Raw genomic sequence first — 23,827 nt, 5'->3', positions numbered from 1 at the left:
TGAGGTGTGTTGAGAAATGACTTTTAATGTTTTGAAGTAAACAAATGATAAGGTATGTAGTACTCTGCATCAAGGTATATGGAAATAGTCATGAGCAATAATCATTGTGGGTGTAGCTAAGATGCCCATCAGTAGCTGGGCTACTGAAAGTGATACAACATGTACTTTCTACCAAGGGCTGTTTAATTAATTCCTTATAGGGCTAAGAAATGGCTACAAAAGCACTTATGGGGGCTGTAAGACCTTATTGTGGCAGGATAGTTGGATCAAGCTACTCTGATAATCTGGTTTCTAGATTGTTCAAATGCTTGCAGTATATATTCTTTCTCCCATTCAAATACTGTTCTTACCAATTAAAAAAAGGATCCTTGCTGCTGTGTAATAAAACTTTGTATGATTTGAGGATAAACAGTGTATGGTGAAAAGAATACATAGTGCTATATAATACTTGGTGATCGTATCCTATTGGATTCAATAAAACTATTTAATAGCAGAGTAGCAGGAAGTAGAAACTGTTTGATATGTGCACATAGCTGAAGATAGGAAACATGTGCCACTTAGCTAGAATCAATATCAGAAAGGAGGGCGGGCAACAGGGGCTAACTTTGTGCTGTACTTTATAGGACTGGATATTGGAAGGACATTGTGCTTCTGGGCCTGGGATGATGGTAACTAATAATGCCTGTATTTTACAGTGAAAAAGCTGGAGTGGAAGGCAGTTTACTACCAGGAGCTGACCTGTGGAGACAGGCACTGACAGTGAGGAATGTTTGTCTGCCTCTCATTCCCTTCACAATCCCCCCCCCCCAAATCCAACTATAGACTGAGGAAGTAGATGCATCCATGAAGTTTTAAAGTCTTTGTGCATCTCTCTTTACAGCATATTTTAATAAATGTAACCTGTCACTTCCTGTTGTATTTTAGGAGGTATATTTGAAATCTGTAGATCTCAAAAGGTTCCTTTTGCCAATAATTCCATGAAACACAGAATGGCTCTCTGTCACAACTTCAGATGGTAAGAGAAGCTAACATCAGTAACAGGGAATTTGCTTCTGCGGCCTTATCTAACTTGGGATAGACGAAGAGGCAGCAATCTCTTGGTTTAGGAAGGCCAGAACTGGTTGCTTAACTTTCTGATAGTCTTTAATCTGGTTCATATATAGTGATTTGGCATACTTGTCCAACTATACTGTCTAGGGTTTGTTTGGTTGTTGTTTTTAAACTGTTAAATAAGCTGGTTTTACGAACATTTGAGGGGCAGATCTGTAGAGAATTCTGTGTCTGATATATGAAAACTAGGACGTGCATATTCTTGACTAATGTAACCACATTGACGCTTACAGATGCTCTTTGTACTCATTACCTGTAATGAAGGAATAGTTAAGGAGTAGCAACTGTTGCTGTTATGCCCTGGATGGGCAGACTTAAGTCAGAACTTGTGTTCAAAGTTCTGGCTTGGTAGAAAGTCTAAGCCATACAGACTGCTGTGGTTTGTAGCACTTAAGTGTTCTAGATAAAAGGCAACATCAAATAATTGTTGGTTTAGTTGTATTGCTGCCTTCCAGTTAAATTCATCTGGCTAAATTGGGGCTGCGGTTAAAACTGAGGATGCTTTCTTAAACGTCTGTAAGACGTTTGCACTGGCTGTTCTAAAACAACTAGAGAAGCATGGAGCTCCCATAACGATCATTAACAAGAAGACATGCTATCCAAAATGTTTACACTAGTCAAATTTGAATAAGGTGCTGTGAGCACTTGTGACAAGATAGGATACATATGTTGAGCAGTAAATGTTGTTGAGACTGTTCAATAGGGAGCACATGGGAACAGACTATGGTTCTTAATCATAAGACCACAGAGCTCATCATCCCATATTTGCGAATAGAATGGGCAAGGCCAAACAGTTCCAATAGAAAGCCATACAGTTAAAGTCTCATTTGGAGTGCACTGTCTCATCTTCATTTCATTACTCCTGCATTATTAGTAACCAGGTGTTAAACCATAGCAAAAGAACAGCAAGAACAGGCATGCACAGTAGAATAAGCATCTTTTACTATTGCTTAGTAGTATATCCCTAAATTCCCTTGCATCATAATATTAATGCAGAACAGTGGTGTAAATTTAGAATGCTGCCATAAGCATTAGTTGAAATTTTCTCACACATGCACTGGAGGGAGGAGGCAGGACACAGCAAGAGATCAGCAGTGGAGAGATTTAAGTGTTACAAAACCTTGTAATTCAATCTAACAATAAACTTTGCTTAAAAGTTTTTAAAACAGGATCATCCTATCTGAAAACTGGCTAAAATAGCTGGTGGTAAAAGCTGTAGTAGTACATCTAGCATTGCTTATGGCACATAATCCAGGTTATGTGTTAGTCTAGCCCTAGCACTGAGGTAGAGAGAGACACCTACGTAACCAAGTCACTCTGCAAGTTTTATGCCAACAAAATATGCATTCTGCCATGCCTTGGATTATTCTATCCAGCAACACTTGTAGCCACATTTAGCACTCTATCTATAGGATACTGCACAGATCCAAGATCTGTCATTGTTGGCCAATTCTAACACAGGCCTATTTTGTGTGTGACACGCAGTAGCAACAGCAGCGCCGCTTTTCAGGCTGCAGGCAAATAGCACCAAGGAATAGGGCTTCTTCAGACACAGGATATTTCACAGCAGCTGGAGCTTGGGCAAGAACATAAATCAGTAAAAAACAGAAAGGCAGCTGGCCTAAAACTTTCCATGTAAGGAAAGGAGAATAAGCATTCAGCTTGGCAGGGAGAAAAGACAGGAGCCTAGGAAACAAATGCACAAAACCTTTGAGCAAAGATAGCTTTGCTCAAGTCGTGGTTCTTTAGCAGAAGTCATCTGAGGCAGACACTACACTGGGCAAGCCAGAATGTGGCCACTACAATACTTCATAGGTTTTTTATCTGAATTTTTCAGTTATCCCCACTCCTTAAACTAACCCCAACTAAGGCACCAGGTTACTGAAGGGGAGCACCTCATTGGAACTGAATGTCAAAATCTGTTTTATAGTCAATATGGCCCATGGAAATGTTTGTTCTTCTCACCCAAGCCTGACCAGTCATGGGTCCAAAGCCTTGAAATCAAGAACAAGAATCACTACTCTCTTTCTGTCCATTTATTTCTGTGAATACAAGTGAGAAACTCAGGTAGAAGGGATGCACCTCTCCTGAGTCCTCCCCCCAAGGCTTAGAATACAGGGAGCCTCTGCTCCTTGGAGCAGATCCAGTAATAACAATAATAATAATATAATAATAAAAAGGCACACAGAGCAACAGCATGCAAGCTGGAAAAAGGTCCTTCTCCCTGGGCTTCAGTGCAGCAAAAGTATCTGTGGTCATCAACCCATGGGGAGCAAGAGCCCAGAGTTATTGCTAAGGTTGTGGGGTCAGAGCAACCAAAAACTGGGGAGTTATGTGGAGGGATGAACACTGAGGCCAGTCAAGGCAGCAAGAATGAAGCCCTTGGCCTATAGCACCCCACCTGCATACAGAGCAGGAATAGATCTCTCTAGGGGAGTCAGACCCACAGCAACAAGGGACCACTCACATTCAAGTATGAATGGCAGGGCTCCAATGGGGTAAAGAGAATGAACAATGGGCAACACAAACTTAGGGAAAGCAGAGGAACAAAATTCCCACCTGGATCACATGGAGTACATAGAACTAAATGGAAAGATGTGTCCCATCTGGCAGAGTTCTGCTTTGGTCCAGCTCTCTGGAGGGAGCCCAGCCCAGGGCAGACACAGGCACTTTGAAGACCTTAGGCTAAAACCAGCACCAACAGCCCAAGCAGCCTCTCTCCCCTGGGACAGCTGAAGGCCAGGTATGAGGGATACAGAGCAGTTGGGAAGGTGGCTTGGAACTGCAAGACAACAGTCTTTAGGCACTTGGTCTTGCTAATGGGCCCAGACATGGGTTTGGTTGGTCCGAGACACCTTGATCCCACCCACCTCCTAGTTGGCTTTGGCTTTGCCATTAGAAATGGCACCGTTCTCATGGAAGCCATTCTGCTGAGGTTGCATCATGACCTTGGGCAGACGCTTGCCTCTGGTGTACGAATGGTACCAGAAGTTGGAGAAGAGGAGGAAGAAGATAACTCCGTAAATCCAGATGAGGTGGATGAAGATTGGGTACTGGTAGTCACAGCTGGGCATGAAGTAGTACTGGGAGATGTGGATGGAGACGAGCACAAACTGCAACTGTGTGTGGAGGCAAGAGAAAGTTATGGGGTAAAGAAGACAGCTATATCCCCTTCCCCTACCCACAGGAGGAAATAAACAAACCTAGGGACAGGTAGTTCAAGCTGGGAGAGGGAGAACACAAAGTCTAGCAAAGGAAACAAGTGCTAAATAAGTTCCTGTAGCTCTTGCCAAGAGAAGGGAAATAAGTCAGACCAATGGCCCAGGCTGGTTGTACCACCCAAAGTTGGGAGTTGTTGGCTTGAGTGGCCTGGTCCTTTCCCTTTCCTACTCACCAGCTGAATGGCAGTGATGTGCTTCTTCCACCACAGGTACTTTTGATAGGCAGGCCCTGCAGCTGACAGCGCATAGTAAAAGTACATCACCACATGTACTATCGAGTTCACTAAAGCATGAAATGAGCCCATTCCTCCTGCAGGCCAACAAATAAGAAAAAGATTAAATTCAAACGGTAAAGGAAGAGCTGAGATATGACCAAGCCCTACATACATACAGCAAAACCAGAAATGAATTCTTCTGGAACACCAGGGATCACTAATATGGTGGCAATAGAGTAACAAAAGTCAGAAATGTTTGTTATTGTTGTCTTTGTGGGTTCTTTTTTTGGGGGGGGGGGTCCTAAGCATCTCGAGTTAGTATTCTGTGAAATGCTATTTTGAAGTGCCCATGACAAATTTAGATTTCCAAATGAGCCCACAGGCCCAAAAAAGTTGAGAACCCTGGATATAAAAATTGTACTATATTAACTTTTACCATTCTAAAAGCTCTGTACTTTATTCCAAAAGTTAACAATTCATCATCATCATCTTTTGTCATGCAGAGACTCAAGGTGGCTTACAGATAAAATAGAAACAGTTAAAAGCATAGATAGGCCCATTAAAATTCAATTAAATGTTAATAGAATTTATATATACACAGAGAGAGAATACATGCTTTCCCTAAATCTCACCTGGGCCAAATTTGGCACCCCACCACCAGCTCCAGGGAAGCACTGAATGGTGGAACACATGCAGGAAGGTCACCTGTTCATTCTTCTTTCTTAGGATGAAGATCACCTGGAAGCAAGAGATTAGATTGAGATGGGCTTTTCATTTTGGCCAGTGGGCCATTACTCTAGAACAGGGGTGGCCAACTCCCAAGAGACTGCGATCTACTCACAGAGTTAAAGACTGGCAGTGATCTGCCCCCTTTTTGGGGGTTCAGGTCAAAGATGTTGAACTTTTTTTAGGAAGGAGGAAGGCCCATTTTAGGGAGGAGGAAAGCACTGTTTTTTGGGGTGCAGGGGAAAATGTTGGGCTTTTTTAGGGGAGCAAAACTTGTTGAGCTTCTTTGGGGGGACAGTGGTCTACCAGTGATCTACCACAGATGTCCAGTGATCTACCGGTAGATCACGATCTACCTGTTGGACGTGCCTGCTCTAGAATGTATAAAAGAGAGGAAGCACCATTGCAGACTCCAAATAGTAACAATCCAATCATCTTCAAGTGAGCTAATAAATCTCAACTGTACATACGTACTGTAAGAGAAAATGAACAAAAACCACCCTACCCCAATGAAATACCTACTTTTGTTAGTAGAATATAAAGGTTAATCACCATTAATTTGCACAAATGATCCATGTCAGAATAAGTAGGGCTGTCTGACCACATCCGATAAGTATTGTTAAGGCCAATACAAATGTGTAGCCGTACTCATTTCTGCTCCAAACAAGATACTGTAGACCTCAAAAAACAAGCACTTACTGTGTCAAGCAGTTCAATGTACTTGGAGAAGACGAAGACCCAGGCTACATGGACCATCTACCAAGAAAGAGCAATGTAAGAAATCAGTGTCATCAAAACACAAAGCCCCACCCTACTTTTCTACCCTCATTTTTTCTTCCTTCTGAACCTCCCATTTCTCCTCTTGGAGCAATCCCACCACAAAATTGCAACATTTGCCAAGCTTGTGCCTACATAAACAAAAAACAAAAAAGAAGAACACTCTCACACATGGGGGAATGTGAGACAAGATATGGGGTTGAAAGAATGAGAAAGCTTACCCGAAGGGCCATGGGATTCTGGGATTGGTCCACAGGGTCACACCTCCAAGTGTAACCAGTCAACCAGCCTGACATAAGGAACTGCAACAAGGAGCCACCATTCAGATACTTCTCAATGATACTACAGTACATTCACCAGCTCAGTTTTGTAAACATACCCACAAAAAATACAAACCTAAAATTTGTGTTACTAGTTTTATAAGAGGCTAATCAGCTATGTTTCCATGCTCGCTGAAGAGGAAGAGAAGCTTCTTCTCTATTGCCAACATGAAAATGCAGGCAACCATCCTATTACAGTACTGTAGTAGGAAAATTTAATTTAAATTAAATAAATAAAATAGCCTGCTATCAAACAGGCAGGAGGACAGACAGATCCAAGGGACAAGCTTCCCTTCCTTAGCAGCCACCACAAATCAAGCAATCTAGCAGCCCATTCATCTCCATAGAATTCCTAGGTCACCAATGGCTACCAAGCTAGTGCGGAAATGGAAGGTACATGTCATACAGCTTCTCTGCCATGTAAATCTCTCTTCTAGGCACTTCTATAAGCAACCATTGGAACAAAATCTTGTGGAATTTTCAGCTGTCATAGCAATCCAAATCCCCTTTACGCTGTCTGTGTGCGCGCGCACGTGCACACAACACCATACACACACACTGGAGAGGTGTCCCTTCATCCAGTGCTGCCAGCCTCCATAAGCCACCACCTGCAGAGTAACACCAGTGTCACCCTGCTGACATGGTGTACCTCTTTCTGCCCATTGAATGGGCAGGCAGAAGGGCTGCTGGCAGAATCCCTGCCAGCAGCAGTCTACAGAAAGCCCCCAAACAAGGCTTTGTAGGGCTGGGGCTGGGACAGCCCTGCTCCTATCATGTGATAACAGCACTGGGCACAATCCGGGTCTGATTGCTGCACCAGCTCCAGGCTGCCACAATACCCCACCCCAACTTCTGTTGCAGCCACCATGCTCAATGATTAGGTGGATGGGGTGCTAGCTCTACTTCTTCAATAATCCCCACCTGGTTAGGTGGAGTTGTAAATAACTAACACTGGTGTAACTCTGCATACTGACTTATATGTACACACACACTTTATCTCCCCATATTTATAGTTTTAAAAATCAGCTTATGTATGTAGTTTTGTCCAGCAATGCCCTTGTACATCCGGCAGCTACAATGCAAGTCCAATAGACTTATTTTGTAACTTGACACTTTTAAAGAAGAGGCACTTCTTAAGGTACTGGTAATTCTCCTGACTAGTGAACTGAGCAGGTAATGCTACCCCTGCCAACTTTAAGAAAATAAAACACCAGTAAGCATGATGCACTCCATCACATAAACATTGACAGAGAAAACATATTTACTGGGAAGGGGTTGTTCAATTCCCAAGTCACACGTATGTACCCTTCTGTATAAAAGGCTACAATGGAGACACTAGACAACTGTTGCATGATTATGACCAACTGGTATATTTCAGTAAAATACAGCTAGTAGAAACTTGCACATTGTCTGTTAAGCATAGCCTTGCTACACTTATAGGTCATCATCTAAACAATAGGCAGAGTGAAAGAGTTTATTCATGGAAATTAGCATCCTCATTAAAAAAAACACAACCACCCTGCAAGAACATTAACACCTTAATGTAACCAGACCAAAGCCCCATTGCACAAGTGGTTTCCGTTATCTGGATCCATTAGGTGCATCCCACCCCAAAACCTCTTAACCCCATAAAGCTTTACATATGCCAGGGTAGGAGAGACTTTGAAACAGACACTGGGGATGCACCACAAGCAGTTATGGCCACATCCCACCAATGGCTGCTAGAGCTAACCTATCTAGGAGATGCTTACCTCATAGACTATGTAGAGCGACAGTGCTACCATGGAGGAGTTATAGACAATCATGAACTTCCTGAGGTTCAGAGGTTTCCGGTTGGCCATGATGCGTGGCCCCAGTGATAGTACAAAGTAGATATAACTCAGCAAGATGCCCGTCATAGGCCAAGGTGAGCCCATAAGTGGATACGAAGAAATCCGTGGGTCTGAAGGGAAAAGTAGACTGTTCAGAGGTATGCATTGTGTCCAACAACACTCCCTCTGTTCTGTTATCAGCAACCCAATGCATCTAGGGCAGGATAAGTTAAGTGTCTTGGAACTGGGACCCTCAAGCTTTTGTTACACCTGGGGCAGGGGATGTAGCATCTGTGAGGCAGCCAGAAAGTTGACTACTTCTCTTCTCGGGGCCCCAGTGGGTCACTTTGGCTGAGTAAGCCAAGCTCACCTGCTTTCTTTATGAAGTCTTGATACATGTTCACTAGTGAGTCCATGGCAACAGTAGTTCAGCTGTTCTGCACAAGAAAGAAAGAGTCACACAAATAGTACTTGATCTGCAGGTCCAGTCATACAATGCTTCTGCAACACTGCTCCTCATCCTGCACAGAACTGTCAGCTGTTTTAATGAAGTAAGCAATCCAATCACTTCCTCTCAGAATCTTTCAACTGCAAACTTGGCCCTCCTCATATGACCAGCTACAGAGCTGAAAAATGAGAGATCACTTGATCCTAAACACTTCTTGCTACTGGGCAGTATGATTTTTGGAATTCTGTGCCTCTTGCCCATCTGAACTCTGCACAAAAAGCATTTGCATCAAAATGCATGCCTATACAGATATAGGAATAAACTGTTTAATCAGGCACAAGCATCTCTCTATAACAGCCACTCTTCCCATCTTACAATTGTAGTTTAGAATCACTCCAAGCACATGCTGTACAAGTCACAAGCACATCCCCAATAAAGCTCTGCATGAACTGCAACGCAATGCACCCCCCTCTACTCGGTGCAAATTGATAGGCAGCAAGGACTAGAACCTCACCCAGCCCTGGATTACCCAAGAAAAAGGAAACGCCTTTTTCAAAATGTCCTTTCACCAGCAGGTAAAGAACAAACCTTCCCTGAAGTCAGAGTTTAGGAAAGCAACACACATGCCAATTAGACTCAAATGGTGAAGGCCAGTTCTGTCATAGAAGCCCTACTTACTCAGCTTTTAAAAGATTTTAAGGAATTGGCTTGTTGTGCCAATTCTTGCTTCTGGCCCCATGTAAAAGATGTTGGATTCCTCCACCCATAGCTGCCAAGTTCCGGCCTGAGAAATAAGGGACTGGACAGGAAGTAGCAGACCGGAAGTAGCGCTGCCGCCATTTTGGAACTGGGTGGAGCATGCTCAGAAGCTACTTTTGATGCTGCTCTGCCCTGTTCCAAAATGGCTGCACCAGAAGTCGCGCTGCAGCCATTTTGGAACTGGGCAAAGCAGCATCAAAAGTCGCTTCTGAGCATGCTCCGCCCAGTTCCAAAATGGCCGCCACGCCAGAATAAACCGGGGAAAAACAAAAAAAAAAATCTGTTTTTTCGGCTGGGAACAGCCGGAAAAACGGGAGTTTCCCGGGGAATACAGGAGACTTGGCAGCTATGCCTCCACCCCAAGATGGCTACAGGATATTTGCATGGCCAACAGCGCAGCCTCGGCAAAACCTATATATCAGGTTGCAGAAGATCACATCTGTTATTTCAATTCAGGTCAGAAGCGGCTTTGTCATGCTGGCCACATGACCTGGAAGCTATACGCCGGCTCCCTCGGCCAATAATGCGAGATGAGCGCGCAACCCCAGAGTCGGTCACGACTGGACCTAATGGTCAGGGGTCCCTTTACCTTTTTAACACACATGCACACACAATGCTTGTTGCCCCTAAAGTCTGGAGTAGGTTCAAAGACAGCAAGGAAAGTTTAATGGTCCAACTACAGAAGCTCTAAAAAGTTGAAAGTAGCACAACTGATTGTATGAAAAAAATGAAGGTCATTGCCAAGGACAACTGTCCATGGCATAAGGTCAGTTGCCTGCATCATACAAGGGACTGCAAATTGGAGAGTTCAAAGGTCTTCAGAACAATTTAATATAAAAGTGAATAAAAAATAAACAAATGTAGGATTATCAAACAGCAATAGCACCTAGAGATTTTTAAAGGTTTTCATTAGAATTTCAGGCTCACTCTTCACTTTGATGTACCCCCACCAAAGATGAAAAGAAAGATTGAAAGTTTGCCTCTTGAAATTCCATTAGACCCTCTGATCTGCTTATTAGACCCCAATAACCACACAAAATCCAGATTCTACATATCATAATCACTGCAGGATTATTATTGTCAAAGCTTGGAAAAATACCCATAAACCAACCGAAGAATCTATTGCTAGAAAGATATAGGAATACCTTGAGACTGATTAAATTAACAATAATTGTAAGGACTTCCTTCTCTATTGCCAAGGAGGTCTGCGGACAGAGGGGGAGGTCCCTCACCAATGCAGTGCGCACAGCTCCACTGCCATTCCAGCAGTAGGAGGGTCAGAAATTGGGGGTGGGGGAGTTGGGGAGAGACTGAAGACACCGAATTCCAGGCCTCCTAATTCCCCTGATGTGAAACCAGAGTTACCTCAGCTTCTCCCATTGAAGTCAATAGGGAGAGAAAAGAAATCAAGAGCTCCTCCCACCCAACTTTCCACAGTGTTCATAGTAAGCTGTCAGGGCATTAGAGGCAATAGTTTTTCCACCATGGACTCCCCAACCTGCCCAACAGAATCAGTGTAGAAGAAGTCAAGCTTATATAAGCAGAATAAATGGAAAAGTTAACCCGGGAAGGGCAGTAGCCAACCAGGAACACTCATATTTACAAGGGGATCATAATATATTTGTTTTTGTTTAGTCAAATATAAAATGATTGAATGACTCTAGATTTGATTAATAATCTCTAGCCATATTTTCCTATAGTTTCCAAGTTATACCCACAGATGTTCAAGCAGCTAGGGTTTGATCTCTTTTGCTTCTTCAATCCTATACAAATTGTCCAACCAAATACTCAGGGGGCAAGAAGCAAGTGCTGAAGGAAGTCCCAAAAGACACTGACAAGCCTCATAAGCGGGGTCAATAAATTAAGAAAAACTTTAATCAATTCCTGAAAGATATGTCTCTCTCCCACTTTGCCAACTGACCCAAGTTTGAAAGGTGCTACGAAGGCCTAACACATGCCTGGTAAAACCTAGCTAATCCCCATAATCTTACTAGGTTTACCAAGAGTAAGGCCCAAACACTGGCTGCTAGTGCAGGAAGAGGGAAATAGTACTAAAGTGCACAAAACCCCACCATACAACAGGCATAGCAAGTGAATTAGGGATAACAACATTTTGAGGTAGCTGACCCATTGTTCTTTGCAGAAGCTGAGAGCTAGTGAACAGGAAAAGCCCAGAGGTAAGAGAAACACATCCCAACAAGCCACAGATTCTACTCTTGGCTCCCCTGAAATTGGGAAATCAAATAGGAAGATGAAAGTAAAGCCCTTAATTGCAGCACAAGCAGAAGAATTGTGGTAAGCAAACCATGCCTGATATTGGTAGTTGTTCTTTCTAATCTCCAACATGATAGTTGAGAAAATACTCAAACAACTGGTAAACGTAGCCAGAGAGGATGGTCAAGGCATTGCAGAGGTGCTTAAGGGACATTTCTGAATATTACCCTTACACATCATCTACATGGTTACAATTCAGCACAACCACCTTTATGAGAACCAGGAAGTTCACAAAGCAAAAAGGTCCTGGCTATTGTAGAATATGACTCTTGCCTAAGCAATCTAAGCATTCCTCTCAGGACCTCAAGCACACAACTCAGTATTGAATTTCCCAGAGACAGGCAGGAGGTCACAACAACTATCCTGGCACAGTGTATGGGCATTCCAATCTATAATCATTTAAAGCATTCCTCTCTCCAGAGGAATATGTCTGTGATAAGGCAGACTCTGCCCTCAGGCTTATAATTCAAAGAAGTTGTGACACTAAATGCTCACTAGGGTAGGACGGTTTGAGCATATTACACCAATCCTGGCCTGACTGCACAGGCTGCCAATGAGTTTACAGGCCCAATTCAAAGCGCTGGTTTTGACCTACAGTATAGTCTTAAATGGCTCAGGACAGCAATGCCTCTAAGACCGCCTCTCTCCATATGAACCCACCCAGACCTTGAGATCATCATTCAGGGCCCTTCTTTGTGTGCCTACTCCATGAGAGGTCTGGAAGGAGGCAACATAGACCTTTTCTGCAGTGGCTCTCCCATCCGTGGAATACTCTCCCCAGGGAGAGCATTCCTCTTCTCCCAGATCTTTGGCTAATTAAACAATATAAGGCCTTTTAAACTATGGGGTCAGGGTTATTGTTTTTGTTTGTTACTATGTTGCATATTTTTCTGTTTTTATATTGTAAACTGCCCTGTGATTCTCTGATGAAGGGTGGTATAGAAATTTAAGAAAGAAAGAAAGAAAGAAAGAAAGAAAGAAAGAAAGAAAGAAAGAAAGAAAGAAAAAGAGACTAAGAGACGAAAAATTCAAGCACCACCTCTTCGTTTTTTTATTACCAGTCAGATTGGAAAGCTTTCAAGAGGTGGAACCAAACACTGCTTATATCTCAGCAGTGAATGAAGAGACCTTGAAGTACCTTTTAACTTTTTCTCCTTGATGAAATGGACACTGCTCAGTAATATGTTAAAATAGCTAGGTTTTCCTATGCCTTGATGATCGTATGATTGAAGGTTACCGGTAAGTCCGACGTCTGGCAGGTCCTAAGTATAGCACCATCACCTTGCCGACAAAGGTCCGTATAGTTAAAGCTATGGTTTTCCCAGTAGTGATGTATGGAAGTGAGAGTTGGACCATAAAGAAGGCTGATCGCCGAAGAATTGATGCTTTTGAATTATGGTGCTGGAGGAGACTCTTGAGAGTCCCATGGACTGCAAGAAGATCAAACCTATCCATTCTTAAGGAAATCAGCCCTGAGTGCTCCCTGGAAGGACAGATCGTGAAGCTGAGGCTCCAATACTTTGGCCACCTCATGAGAAGAGAAGAATCCTTGGAAAAGACCCTGATGTTGGGAAAGATTGAGGGCACTAGGAGAAGGGGACGACAGAGGACAAGATGGTTGGACAGTGTTCTCGAAGCTACGAACATGAGTTTGACCAAACTGCGAGAGGCAGTGCAAGACAGGAGTACCTGGCGTGCTATGGTCCATGGGGTCACGAAGAGTCGGACACGACTAAACGACTAAACAACAACAACAACAAAGTATAGCACCAAGGCTACTGGCTTGCCAAATCAGCAACGCACAGAGATGATGCAGGAACTGCTGTTCTTCCTCTATCTTATATTGGCCCAACCTGCTCGGCCTGTTTGGGAGCAGGAGTGAATTCAGCTCGGCACCCTCTCACACAGCAGCAGCCCAGCCCGACTGTAGCCTAAAGGGCAAGTGTTTTGTATAGTCAGACAGAAAATACAGCACAGTCTTCCTTATCCCTTGAGTAAATGGGGAAATGCAGGAGAGACTGCAAAAACCTCAGAAGTCCGTTACCATACACAATATGACCATACTGTATTCTCCAAATACCATCCACTTCTGTCCACTACTTAACAAAGTTATCAGGTCAGACTGGAAGGACAGCCAAGGTAGGAATCTGCCCCAACTGCATTCTGGCAGGTTGCTGTGAGGGGTCTTAAAACAGAATACCAACCAGGGCCTGGGGGGGGGGGAGAGAAGTGCTTCAATTGAGATAACCCTCCTACTCAGTAAAAACAAGGTTCTCAAAAAAAAAAAAAGCAAGTGAGGTGATCAAAGAGCAAGGGTCAGGACACCATCAAGGAGGATGGGAATCATCCCTCTGAACTCTGACTACATATGCAAGGGATCATGGCTATAATTCAACAGGAATCCATCCACCATGTGTTTCACAGTGGGAATCCAAAGAGATTAACTAGACACATGCATTGGGATTAAGTTCATTTGTGTCTCTACTTGTACTGCTGCAAATTTTCATATCTGGATTCCAGCTCCACCCACCTCTGCAAATAGGGGCCTGGCAACTCTCTGATACATCCTGTCAGACCCATAGCTTTGTTGCATCTCCAACCCACAGACGTTCCATAGCCATCAACACAAAGCCCTGCACCCACATTAGTGTCTTGTATAGAAGTGTTGTGCCTGGTACTGCCACCCACATGGGAGCAGGGAGGAATCTCTCAATAGCATATTGATGCAGAGATGGGGGAGGGAATTGGAATGCTCCTATGACTGGCCTGAGTAATAGGGAAAAGGCAGCCCTGGAAAAGCAACACTGAAACAGAGAGGTGTCAAAAACACACACATTCTTCCTATACATCATAATGATCAATCTGGTCACTAAACACACATGTCTGCCATTGAACAAGCCCAATCATATATCCAAAAGGCTGATACCTCTGTTTCATAGCAAGGCATTTCTTAGAATAAGCCCTTAGAGACTTCCCTTAGTTCTCTACCGTGTTGCAGGCTGTGTTAAAAATCCAAATAGGCTGTAGAAAGGGGCCACAACAGGACCAGACAGCCATAGTAAACTACAAAAATACTTTAAGGTCAAAAGATAACTGCAGAGGCCATTTGGGAGGCCTGAAGGTTGCAAGGCAGGAGTATGTGTGGCTCAGTTGTCTATTTGAGCCACATGCCCCTCTGGGATTTAATATGCCACTACCGTGGAACCTCTGGATACGAATTTAATTCATTCCGGGGGTCCGTGCACACCCAAAAAAATCCGTATCTAGAGGCACTGCTTCTGTGTGCGCATGGCAAAACCCAGAAAAATACTTCCAGGTTTGCTGCTTTCACAACCCGAAGTTTACGTTGCTCAAGAGTAACGTAACCCGAGGGTCTACTGTACTTATTAGCAAGCCATGGCTCCCCACTATGTACAGCAATGGGGGCAGACAAACCTTATGACATTGGAAATATACACCTCCTTAAGCAGCTATCTGGCTCATATTTGTGGTTCCCACATACACAGTCAGGAACCAAGCCCACAAAAATTTATTTACGAAGGAGACAGAAATGCATTTACTGCACAAAGCTGAAGACTTTCCAGACCCCAATTTCTCATACAACTTTCCCAATCTTCGTATTTCTCTGAAAAAAAACCCAACAGATTTATATCCCACGGCTCAGGAAGTCATCCGAACCTCAAAACGTAACATATCCTATGGGAACTAAAATTAAAGTTTATATGTTTACTAAATACGGGTAAAGCAAAATTACTTCCAATGGAGGCTACCATTCAGCACTCCTGGGTCACGCCATGCATTCCCTTAACCATTTTTCGGCATGACTTTCCCTCTCCAGCCTGGTCATTATAATTTTGGCTAGTATTCACAGCCTTTTAGGAATAGGATACTATTATTTTGTATTCTCCAACTCAGTGAAAAGTTGAAAGGTTACACCTAAAGGAAAGTTATTGTTCTCATCAATTATCAGGGGGAATTCCCAAGCACAAACAGGAATAAGTAGCATTGGCTCTACTAGCAAAAGCCAATCAAGGTTGCTTTCACCTCAAGAGTCCTAGATAGCTACCTCCACTAGTTCTCCACCTTGATATGGCACCCACTTGTAACTATACGCTCTCTCCTCCTCCCAGCTAGAACTCATGGACAATGTCAATAATTAAAGTCACTTGCGTTTCCCGGGTGATAATCCAGGCTTGGTTTAGACAGATCTTGCCTGCCCTAAGGCAAAATTATTCAGAGAAACTAACTGCTGCTGAGCAGTTCAAACCCTTATAGCCTTGAGAGCCAAGCTGTACGTAAATAAGCCTCTCTACTTAATAATGTTTCAGATAAGGAGAGAGAACAGGCAAATGCCACAAAACATGCCTCTTTCCCTCAATACACAGATATCCATTATGGAAGGGATGGGGAGTCTGTGGTCCTCCAGTGCTGCAGTAGAAAGCAGACTAGCTAGGATACTGTAGGCAGATGAAAGTAACACATATCCAAAGTCAAACTCATTATAGAGCTCCAGATAAAATAAAGTAGGCCCATGACTCAGGGATAGCCTCTGATGGGAGGATCTTATAACATGAATAATCCATGAGTCTGCTTGATGAGAATGCATGATCATGGTAACCAGGCCCCAAAGCCACATATTAGGGTTGCCATATGTCCTCTTTTGCAGGACACATACCCTTTTATGGGTATGTAAAATGAGTGTCATCATAGTGATCGGTAGTTAAAAGTAGAAGTCAGTAAATGTGTCCTCTTTTTTGATCTTCAAAATATGGCAAGCCTAATAGCAGACAGGAGAGAAAAATCCCAGCCATCAATAAATTTTACACTACCACTTAGAGAAAATATATTTTCGAGTCCTGCTTCCTAGTGTGCCTAGTCATGTTATGTTTCTTCTAGATAGCAATGCAGACATGGGCAGTAGACCAAATGGCACCACAGGAGCAATTCTGGCTCCTTTCCTCCTTATTCATTCATATCTTTCTATTGCATATGTAGCTCATTTCATGACTTTAAAGTATACTTTGCAGGCATAATTTAGTCTCTAAAAAGATGCTAGAATCTGTAAATCATATTCATGTCATATGAACTATTTACTACGTATTTGTTTCAGCCAGTGTTAAAAACTCAAGATATATAAGCTAGGTGCCAAATGGCTCCTTAAACCCAGGTTGCAGTTGCCAAAATGGAATGTCTAGTTGTCATTTTGGGGCAAGAAGGCTCTAAAGTCTTATTTTTCAAACAATGGACTGACTGTGATTGGTTCTTAAAGAAGAAAAGTCACTTGATCCATGAACAGTCAACATATATTATCCTGTTCTAAGTTTCTTTTCTTAAGGGTGACCGCTTCTGCTCAGGCTGCACAAAAAAAGCATTGCTACAGTGGTACCTCTGGTTACGTACTTAATTTGTTCCGGAGGTCCGTTCTTAACCTGAAACCGTTCTTAACCTGAGATACCACTTTAGCTAATGGGGCCTCCCGCTGCCGCCACCGCACAATTTCTGTTCTCATCCTAAGGTAAAGTTCTTAACCCGGTGTACTACTTCCGGGTTAGCAGAGCTGTAACCCGAAGTGTTTGTAACCAGAGGTACCACTGTAAGGTGTTGGTCCAGCATGGCAGTGTGCCAGTAACAGCTGCATTTCCGACAAGTACATTCCATGCACTCACCTAGAAAATTGAAGACAGGCAAGGCAGAAAGCCAACAAGTAAAGAATCTCCACATCTGGAAGGAAGCTGCTACGGACATGTAGAGATAAAACCTATACCAGGGGTCTGCAACCTTTAAGACAAAAAGAGCCACTTGGACCCGTTTCCGAAGAAAAAAAATAAACTGGGAGCCGCAAAACAGGGACGTAATTAGAAATCAGAGGGCCCCATAGCAAAATTTGCTATGCCCAATAATCAATGCCCCAAAATGCCATAGAAAATTAATCAGGGCCCCAGTGTACCATAAATCATAATCAGTACCTGATGAAAATAATAATTAATAATGAGGGCCCAATGTCATCCTCGTTATTATAAAAATAACTTTGAGTTTGGGCTGCCTTGATTACTGGGAACATAGCTGCCAAGTTCTCCCTTTTTTTAAGGGAAATTCCCTTATGCTGAATAGGCTTCCTCGTGAGAAAAGGGAAAACTTGGCAGCTATGACTGGGAATGGGCACCAGCAACCACTGCCTTATGAGTTTGGGCTGCCTTGATTACTGGGAATGGGCAAAACTCTGACTCCCTTATTAGGACACCTGTATGGTTTCATGTGTGTTGCTCCCATCAAGTGAACTTATAAAATTTCCTCATATTGAATCAACCCATTGATTAATACATCTACCTCAATCTCCTGACCAGGCCGGCAGGAGGCCACAGGCAGGCTGCAGGCAGCAGCAGCAGCAGCAAACACGCGCTCTGAGCCCGCAAGCCTTTTCTGCTGCTGGGCGGGAAGAAGCGCACCTGTTTAAAAAAATAAATAACTCCGCCCCCCCGTGAGCCTATTGGCTGCAGAAATGCGGCAGGGAGGGGCTGATGCAGGGAGGGGGCCGATCACGCTCCCCGGGCTGCTAACATCACCTTGTGTCCTTTTTGCACAGCGCACGCGCACAGCAGAGTTGTGGACTCCGGCGGGCGCCATGCGGGGCGCACAGCGCGCCGCCGCAGCTGTGTGCTCCGGCAGCGGTGGGCACTGCGTGAGTGTCTGGCGGGCGTGACATGCGCCGCCACATGGCTCAGGCGGCGCATGGCTCGGACGCCTCCTCCCCTCGTATCCGCTCCGGAGCCACAGCAAAGGTGTAAAAGAGCCACATGCGGCTCCGGAGCCGCAGGTTGCAGACCCCTGACCTATACCAATACATGCATGACCAAACCAGCCTAGCTATGTAGCTAGCTGAGTGTTCTATTGTGAATCAGGAGTCTAGTAACCCAACAGATATAACATATTCAGTGTGACATTTTTAAGTATACAGCAAGTAATAATAAAGTCAATGGTAGGGTTTATATTACAGCACTTTTGGATTTATATATATTGTCCCTAATTGGCTAGGTGCAGTTACTGATATAATCACATTTTCATTTTTCTTGACAATTTAGGAAGAGGTGCTCCTTTAAGTCTTTAAATTCTGACAGGTCATTACAAGAATTCTGTAACTAAGAAACACTGCCCAATTTTTTATTTTTTACTCCTCCCTTCTAGTTTCTTTTATATTGTAAGCCTGAGGGCAGAGACTGTTTTGTCACTACTATCCAGGGAGTCTTTTTTGTTACTAAAATGCAATGTAAGAATGCTTTACATAAATAATTACTATCTACATAGTACAGTGGACCCTCGGGTTACGTTACCTTTAGGTAACGTAACTTTCGAGTTGTGAACACGGCAAACCCGGAAGTGTATACTTCCAGGTTTCGCTTCGCACACATGCACAGAAGCACTCAATTGTGCCCCGCGTGTGTGCAGAAGCAGCGCCTCTACTTAGGTAATTTCCAGGGTGTGAATGGACCCCTGGAATGAATTAAGTTCATATCTGGAGGCTCCACTGTAGTTCCAACTTTACATAATTTCTATTTTAAATAATTTCTATTCTAAATATACAAGATCTGACCGAGCCTTTGGAGCTGATGTGGCATTTATCTCTGGTCTCACTCATAGGTTTCCTGGAAGTTGCCAATGCCATGGCAGCATTTTGACCATACACAGCCAGAAACAAACCTAGAATCATATCATTGAAGATTTGGATGGTACACCAAGGGTCATCAAGTCCAGGCATAGGCAAACTCGGCGCTCCAGATGTTTTGGAACAACTCCCATGATCTCTAGCTAACAGGACCAGTGGTCAGGGGTGATGGGAATTGTAGTCCCAAAACATCTGGAGCGCCGAGTTTGCTTATGCCTGTTCTAGTCCAACACCTTGTTACAGGAACAGAGTTTGGGCCCACGGGTAGGGTCTGAAGTAAGCTCTTCCCCCACCAAAAGCCCCCCAGGGGTGTTGGGAAGGGCTGTAGGTCAGTGGTATTGAGCAACTGCTTTGCATGCCAACTCCATCCGTGTGGTTCAAATCTCCACTCACTTCACTGGGTACCATTGGGCGAGTCACCATCTCTTAGCCCACAGGGTTTTGTGAGAGTTGAAATGAGAACTATGCATGCCACCTTCAGCTCCTCAGAGGAAAAGGTGGGCTATAAATCAATAAAATTATTAAGTGATGATGCTGCATCCACCTGTCTCATTCATACAGCAAATTGTTCAAATGTGCCCATGAAACAATCCAGGGTGTCCACCTAAATCAGTATCTTGAATGAAGGTGTTCTGGGTGGCAAGCAAGTGGGTGCCTCTGAATTGCTGCAGGCTACTAAGTTTACCATCCAGTGTGTATGCATTTTATGAAATAATTAAAGGGGGGGACTGTTAGGAGGTTTTGGAGGATTAAGAGAAAAAAATACATAGGATGCTCCCTCCTGAGTCAGACTACTGGTCCATCTAGCTCAGTATTATCTACACTGACTGGCAGCAATTCCTCAAGGCTTCAGACAGGGGCCTACCTGGAGATGCTGTCAGAGGTTGAACCTGGGACCTTCTGCATGCAAAGCAGATGCTCTCCCACTGCGCTATGGCCCCTCCCTTAAAAATAATGCAAGATTCTGGTCCTCATGGCTTTGAATTAAAGGCTGGATTAAATATGGACATAGAAAGCTGTCTAATGCCTTATACATAGGATGAGCTCTACTGAGTCAGACACACTGATCCATCTAGCTCAGGAGTGTCAACACTGACAGATAGCAGTGGCTCTCCAGTTTCAGGCAAGGAGGGCGACATCTCTAGCCCTACCTGGACTGAACTTGACACCATCTGGAGGCAGCTCCTCTGCCAGGGAGCTACTTTCCTTCCCAAAAAATCAAAGCTCCACCAGGCGGGGAGAGAACAGACATCCTAGCAGGCCTCAGCAGCTCTCCTGGATGGGGGCAAGACATGGTGAATAGGGTGGCCTAATGATGATACCTTTCTCTTCTAATTAGTATACAGGGTCTCCAACACCAGGCAGGGGTTATACCCTATTTACTCAGATCTAATGTGTCATCGAATCTAATACACACCTTAATTTTTGCAACATAATTTGGCCAACAAAGTTGAGCATTAGATTCAACTAAATACAGTATTTTTACAGTGTATGCTAATATAAAATATTTTAAGATACCCAATCGCAAAGCTTGCTTTTGAAATACAACTCCAATCTAACAAGAGTTGCACATGTAAGCAGATCAGGGAGCTTGCATGCATTCTTCTAAACTAGATGCAACATGTTGTCTTGCACATCTTTCTCCATTTTTTTATAATCAAAAAGCACCTGTCTGGTGCTTTTAAATCCCTCCAGCTGCTTGGTAACCACTGAAGAAGCCATCAGCCCTCCCCTGCAGATGCAAGAGGAAAGGGCTTGCTCAGCAGAGCATACATTTCACATGCAAAACGTCTCAGGTCCAATTCCTGAAATCTCCAAGTAGGATTGAAGCCCTGAAAAGCCATTGTCAGTCAGTGTAGTGAACTAGATGGACCTATGTTCCTATTAACTTGTGGCCTTTGCTTGCCATAAGATCAAAGGCCTATACCCTGTGACACTCTGGAAGGGTTTAAGAGGGGAAGGCCATTTATTTAACTGTGCATTTAAGTGGAAAGAGATCTTTAGTGTGCAATCACAATCACTGCTCTCTTCTCTCATCTTCAGTCTTTTGTTGGACAATAAAAGAGGTTTAAAGACACTCTCAATGCAAATATTTAAAAATGTAGCATAGGCACTAATAACTGGGAAACAGTGGTCTGCAAGTTCTCCAATTGGAGAACAGCCTTTACCAAAGGTGTCACGGACTTTGAAGAAGCACAAACTCAGGGCAAAACCGAGAAACGAGCTAAGAGGAAGGCAGATTTGGCAAACCCTCAGCATGATTGCCTCCCACTTGGAAACCTATGTCCCCACTGTGGAAGGATGTGAGATCCAGAATTTTCCTCCAGTCACTTACAGACTCACTGTTAAGACTGTGTTCATGGAAGACAATCTTACTCAGCTACAAGTGGTCACCATAGAAGAAGATATCTTCACTACTCCTATTTTGCAAGTATAGGGCCTGTTTGGAGCAGATGCTACTTGGCATGCACTAACTGAGCAGAAAAAGAGCTACCAGAGTCAGGGTTAAGCAGTCCACTATTTCTCGACTTACTACAAGGCATCCACTAGCTGCTTTTTATTTTGTTTTAAATAATAGTTACAGGGAATGATGTAAGAGATCTCAGCTGTTGCAGGACACAGCAGGAACATTTTAAAGCTATAAAGCAGGAAGAACTGTTATGCCAAAAAAAAAAAGTTTGATTTGAAAAAAAGTGTCATGATTTTGAATACCATAGAATATATGTTAACAATCACAGTTGCCAAGATTCTTATAAGGTTGATGCTGGTACCTAATCTTTCAAGCACCAATTTCATCAGATGGTCACCTCCCCAAGATGGCATCCAAGGCACCAAGTTACTGAGTGACATCACACTGTGTACCTGTGGAGTGACTTGTCTGATCTATGAAAAGTAACTAAAAGCAGTTAGTAACCTGGGTTTGAAAGCTCTTCAGAATGCAATTTTTTGCTCAAGTATAAACACAAATACTGTAAAAGTTTCTTTAATCCTGCTACGGTATGCTTACTCCTTTGGAACAAGGTTTGGGTGGCGGCTGTATAGGATAACTAGAAAACTACTCCATTGGAAGTAAGGGGCAGAGAAGGGTATGCTCACAAGTTATACCCATCACTTATCTTCCTTTCCTAAGTGAATGAGGGCTGTAAACTGCTCTACCTCATTCCCACCCCCCCAATTTATATAGTTAGCTATACAGTACAGTTTGTTCAACAGGATCACAAGATTTCTGGCGCAACTGGTTTCTCTTACAAAATCAGCTTAATTTCATCCCTTGCAGGTGCAACTAGTTCCATCATCCCTGGAAACAAATTTGCCAGCAAGGCATAAATGCTAAAAGGATAGGCAAGCGTTTAAGAGAGAAGAAGCAGAAGTGACATAGAGATTAGCTAAACTCAGCTACAGGCTCACAGAAGTCTCGATTCCCACATTAACTTACCTGGCCACTTTCACCCTGTACTACAGTTCATGTGCTTTTTAGTTAAGCTAAAGCCTCACCCTTCAGAGGCATCCGAAGCCTCGCTCAAACCTCGAAGCGACCTAAAGGCCTCCTTTTGGCCTCTACCACAGCAACCGACCCTAAGGTTTAGCCTTCCACAAGAACGAGCGCGGAGCCCCTCGAAACTACCCTGCAGAGCTACATCCCTCTCGCCGCTGAGCCTTGGAGGCCGCTCCTGAGAAAAAATGTTTTCCCTCCTCGTTCCACCCCGAAGGCAGGCGCTGCTGTCTCTGGGGAAAGGCGGGAGGGAAGCTTCCTTGGCCCACGGCCGGGGGGGGGAGGGGCGCTAAGCAAGCGGCGCTCCTGCCTGCCTCTCTTGAGGCCCGGGAGCTACTCCTGTCAAAAGTTGCCGAGACGCTCTGCGCGGCCTCTGTCAGGCGCCCCTAACCAAAAGGAAGGAAGCTGCTTTCCCCGTCGGCTCAGCGAAACCGCAGAGGAAAGGGCTGCCGGGCGCGGCTCTCTGCCGTCCCGACGGCTGGCAGGCGAAGCGCCGGGGCCCGAGCAAACAGGGCGTGGCTGGCTGGCAGGCAACGGAGGAAGGCAGAACCGCGTGAAGCCGGACACTGGTCCCCGGCCCCTTCGGGATTCGGGAGATTCCCCCCTCAGCGCCCTCCCTCACCCTCCGTCGGAGAGCGGCCCGACGACTCACCCGCCTGAGGACGAGGGGAGAACCGGCGCGTCCCTAAGAGCAGCTTGCTCGGCTACTATTTCCTCCTCTGAAGACCCGCTTCGGAGTCACCCCAGAGTTAAAGGGGGCCGCCCCGAGCGCTCCGCTGCCGGTGATTGGCAGAGCGGCGCTGACTACAAGCTACCTCACTGAGGAGGAGCCAGTCGTCTTGCTCGCCCCGTAGGAAGGCGCGCTCGCCGGGTGGAGAGGCCGCCAAGCTGGAGGGCGGAGGTGGTTGTTGGGGGGGGGGAAGGGAAGGGGGAGCGGGGCTGTGAGGCCTCCCTCTCGCCCTCGGATTTGGCTGCAGGCGTTCCCCGAGGACCAGACCATGATTAGTGCACTT

At 44.4% G+C, this 23,827-nt stretch overlaps 1 protein-coding gene across 4 annotated transcripts; it reads right to left on the bottom strand.

Moving 5' to 3' along the window:
• Positions 1–7: 7 nt before the first annotated feature.
• On the bottom strand, positions 8–23,609 carry ELOVL1 (ELOVL fatty acid elongase 1). 4 transcript variants are annotated; one of them, XM_035122460.2, is made up of 8 exons: positions 23,467–23,609; positions 8,551–8,617; positions 8,121–8,311; positions 6,271–6,351; positions 5,972–6,028; positions 5,179–5,284; positions 4,505–4,641; positions 8–4,229 (listed from the first exon to the last, which is right to left on the bottom strand). In XM_035122460.2, exons 2-8 carry the CDS (start codon positions 8,594–8,596, stop codon positions 3,984–3,986), a joined length of 864 nt encoding a protein of 287 aa, XP_034978351.1. In that variant the 5' UTR covers positions 8,597–8,617; positions 23,467–23,609; the 3' UTR covers positions 8–3,983. The 4 variants fall into 4 exon arrangements, with proteins under 4 accessions (XP_034978351.1, XP_034978350.1, XP_034978352.1 ...); XM_035122459.2 differs by having other exon boundaries at positions 8,551–8,612; positions 23,467–23,594; XM_035122461.2 differs by lacking the exon at positions 23,467–23,609 and adding an exon at positions 22,758–23,432.
• Between the last annotated feature and the right edge of the window lie 218 nt (positions 23,610–23,827).

Source organism: Zootoca vivipara, chromosome 7, assembly GCF_963506605.1.
Source record: "Zootoca vivipara chromosome 7, rZooViv1.1, whole genome shotgun sequence".
Taxonomy (NCBI): domain Eukaryota; kingdom Metazoa; phylum Chordata; class Lepidosauria; order Squamata; family Lacertidae; genus Zootoca; species Zootoca vivipara.
Note: the sequence above shows the minus strand (reverse complement) of the source record. Positions and strands in the feature narration are given on the sequence as shown.